Genomic DNA, 3,196 nt, shown 5'->3' with positions numbered 1-3,196 from the left:
TGGGCTCTTGTACTAGTTCCAATACTGTATTAATATTGAAAAGCACCATGAGGGTTATTGTATAAATACTATTTATATTTTATGTAGTATATTTATGACAATATCATAGGTAAACAAATTGTCTAAAAAACTCAACTAAGTCGGACCATTTATTTAGCTGTACCATTTATGTTACTATAGTCACCGTCTTATCACTTCATTTATATTTTAATTGATATTAAAGTTTCAATAATGTTCGATTAATGTATATACACTTATCATTATAAAAATATAGGAATAGTTAAGCATTTATGGGTCAGCTAGTATTATGATAAAGAGATAATAAAAAATATAATTTATAACTTCTTTTCAAGTAAAGAAAAACTTTCCGAACGGTCCATTTTTTATATTCGGTTCTTATTTGTTTAATTAGATCCGGTTTGTAACCTTCGGTGTAGTATATAGAGCCCTAAACCACTACTAAGTTTCGTGTAGATTGGTCGTGTCATGTTGAAGTTAATTTTATTCTTTTAAAAGAAATGTGATGTGAAAATGTGGGATCAAAAAATTATAATTTCCAATTTTTCGAAAATTCATGGTACTAAAAATGAATATCAACTTTATTTCACTCCTACAAAATCTTTTATCAAACTTTGGTAAGTCAATGATTCTGAACTGTTCTAATACTGTTCTAATATTGAAGCACTATGAGGGTTATTGTATAAAAGCTATTTATATTTCATGACAATATCATGGTTAATCAAATTGTTAATAAGAGTAAGAAAAAATCAACTAAAGGAACCAGTATTAAAGATTACACAGCGAAGTCAGCTGTTACCATTTATATTACTATAGTAATAGTCTTATCAATTCATCTTTAAATATAAGTGATACTTGATATCAAAGTTTCCGAAGTATTCAATTATGTATATACATCCAAAAATATAGCAATAGCTGAGCATTGCCGGGTCTGCTAGTATCATAATTAATGATGATAAAAAACAATGGCTAACATTGGACACGAGTTCGTGGGAGCCGACAAAGAAACGAAGAGGAAGCGGCGAACCGCCCCCCACCACCGGAGTCGCAGAGGGCCTTCAGTACGAGTCCCGATCCCGACGAGAGAATGTGTTCCTCCTTGCCTCTGTACATCGCAGCCTGCGCCTTCTTCTGGGTCGCCCAGGTTTCGGCCGGCGAACTCAAGGTAGATGTCGTCTACAACCCCGAAGTATGCGACAAGAAGTCCAAAACGGGCGATATGCTCACCATGCACTACACTGGGACGCTACAAGATGGAACCAAATTCGACTCAAGGTGAGTCATAAAAAAATATTATGATTAATATTTTATCCATTAATTAAAAACTGAAATTTATTTCGTCTTTTTAAAATAATAAAACAAAAAGTGGGTCCCCAATCCGTTATGCCGCTCGACTCTACCCACGTGCAGGGCGACCTACAAGTGTCCGCTATTCTCGCGGATCTCTCGGTTTCACACACGCTTGAAGAATTCGTGTTTGTGGGACGAATCTGGAAACACGTATGCTTGTTAATGGTTAGGTTAAGCCACGTGGCACTAGTCATATGTAGTGTCTCAACTCAAGGTCATTTTGACAATGGATGGAGAACATCATTTCTTCTTATCATTCTCATATTTAATATTCAAAAAATAAAGGTTATACCAATGATATTTTTTTAATATTACGTAATGTTTTTGTAATTTACATTCTTTCAAAGTTAAATTCCCAATTATTCACTGTAGTTAAAATATTATTGTCGTAAACCCATTAAAGGTTATACGATGTCTAGTGACTCATAGAAGTTATGTTTTTCTTCTAAATATAGAAGTATATTATACTTTATACATAACACCATTTATTTATTCTGTTTCTATAATTTCAAGTACTTTTTTTATAATTTAAATATCTATATATTAATGCATTTATAATTTTAGTTTTATCCATGGTTAACTTAACACGGATAACGGTTATCGAAAGATATATTTCGAAGTGTTTTAAAAAAATCCTCAATATTCTTTATCTTAAAATAAGATTTATAATTTTTTTTTTATTAACGAAAATATATGAGAATTATATTTATCTATCTTTCTATTACATAAAAAAGTTTTAGTGATTACCGCGTAATGTTTTATTGTACATATTTGTGATGGGCAAAAATTAGCTAAAGTTGCCATGGATACGAGCCTTATTCATGAATGAACCTTATTCATTGATATATAAATATCGTACCCATGGTGATTCCAGCTATTAGTTAGTTTCAGCTATAGTTAATTTTTGCCCAACTCTGCCAATAGTCAATTAAAACAAAAAATAGCAGTATAATATATGCAATAAAATAAAATCCTTATAAGATGTCACGTTATTTTTATCAGTACCAGTTCAAAAATAATTCATATTATTTTTATATAATATAAAATTGGTTCAGATTATTGTTCGTTATAACTGTAGATTTAAATATAATTAATAAAGTATGGTAATGTTATAATAAGATTTTTTTTTTTTTTACATTCAACGTTAGAATAGTCAAATTTATTTGTAATATTGCTGAGATTTATATCGCATCAAACATTTTTTTTTTCTTCCGCAATTGAGCAAATATGATTTGAACATAATATATTTATATTTTTTTAACTTTTAAATATTACGTAATTTTATATTCTTCAGAAAATTTAGGTATATACATACTTTCGACTTTATTCTATATTACGATTAGTCACTCTAGTTAAACCGAAATTGTAAACTTATCTAATGCTATATGATATATTCTATTGACTCACAGAAGTGAACTTTACTTTTTTAACTTCACAATCTATGTTAATTAATTTATTGTTGATATTTCGGAATATATTATTATAATATATTATGTAAATTGAGAAACTCCTCTCCTAATTTTAGTGATGCGAATGGCATTTTCTAAATATAGAATACAATTGTAGGAAGATAGTCCAGGGGGCGGTCAATAAAGGTATCAAAAGAGAACTATTTATTGTTAACCCATTCTTATCAGTCTTGACGAAACCCTGCGAAGTGGTTAACAATAAATAGTTCTCTTTTACTATTTTGAAAACTTTATTGACCGCAACCTGGACTATCTTCCTCCAATAGAATTAGATTTCTTTTCATTTTTTTTTTGTAGCTCATAAGGAAAGAAAATATAAGTAATCGATTATTTATTTACTGAATTAAAAAAAGAAAAAT

At 29.5% G+C, this 3,196-nt stretch overlaps 1 protein-coding gene across 1 annotated transcript in view; it reads left to right on the top strand.

Moving 5' to 3' along the window:
• Positions 1–1,065: 1,065 nt before the first annotated feature.
• Positions 1,066–3,196, top strand: part of Fkbp14 (peptidyl-prolyl cis-trans isomerase Fkb14) — a 273,783-nt gene continuing 271,652 nt past the window's right edge. Inside the window, exon 1 of the mRNA XM_067049318.1 lies at positions 1,066–1,293. Coding sequence (XP_066905419.1) covers positions 1,106–1,293 — 188 coding nt within the window. The 5' untranslated portion in view covers positions 1,066–1,105. The remainder of the gene's footprint in view (positions 1,294–3,196) is intronic.

The sequence above is a fragment of the Halyomorpha halys genome, unplaced genomic scaffold (genome assembly GCF_000696795.3).
Source record: "Halyomorpha halys isolate HHAL.00 unplaced genomic scaffold, Hhal_1.1 Scaffold201.1, whole genome shotgun sequence".
In the NCBI taxonomy this organism is placed as follows: Eukaryota; Metazoa; Arthropoda; class Insecta; order Hemiptera; family Pentatomidae; genus Halyomorpha; species Halyomorpha halys.
The sequence above is the reverse complement of the archived record's forward strand: the minus strand, read 5'-3'. Positions and strand labels throughout refer to the sequence as shown.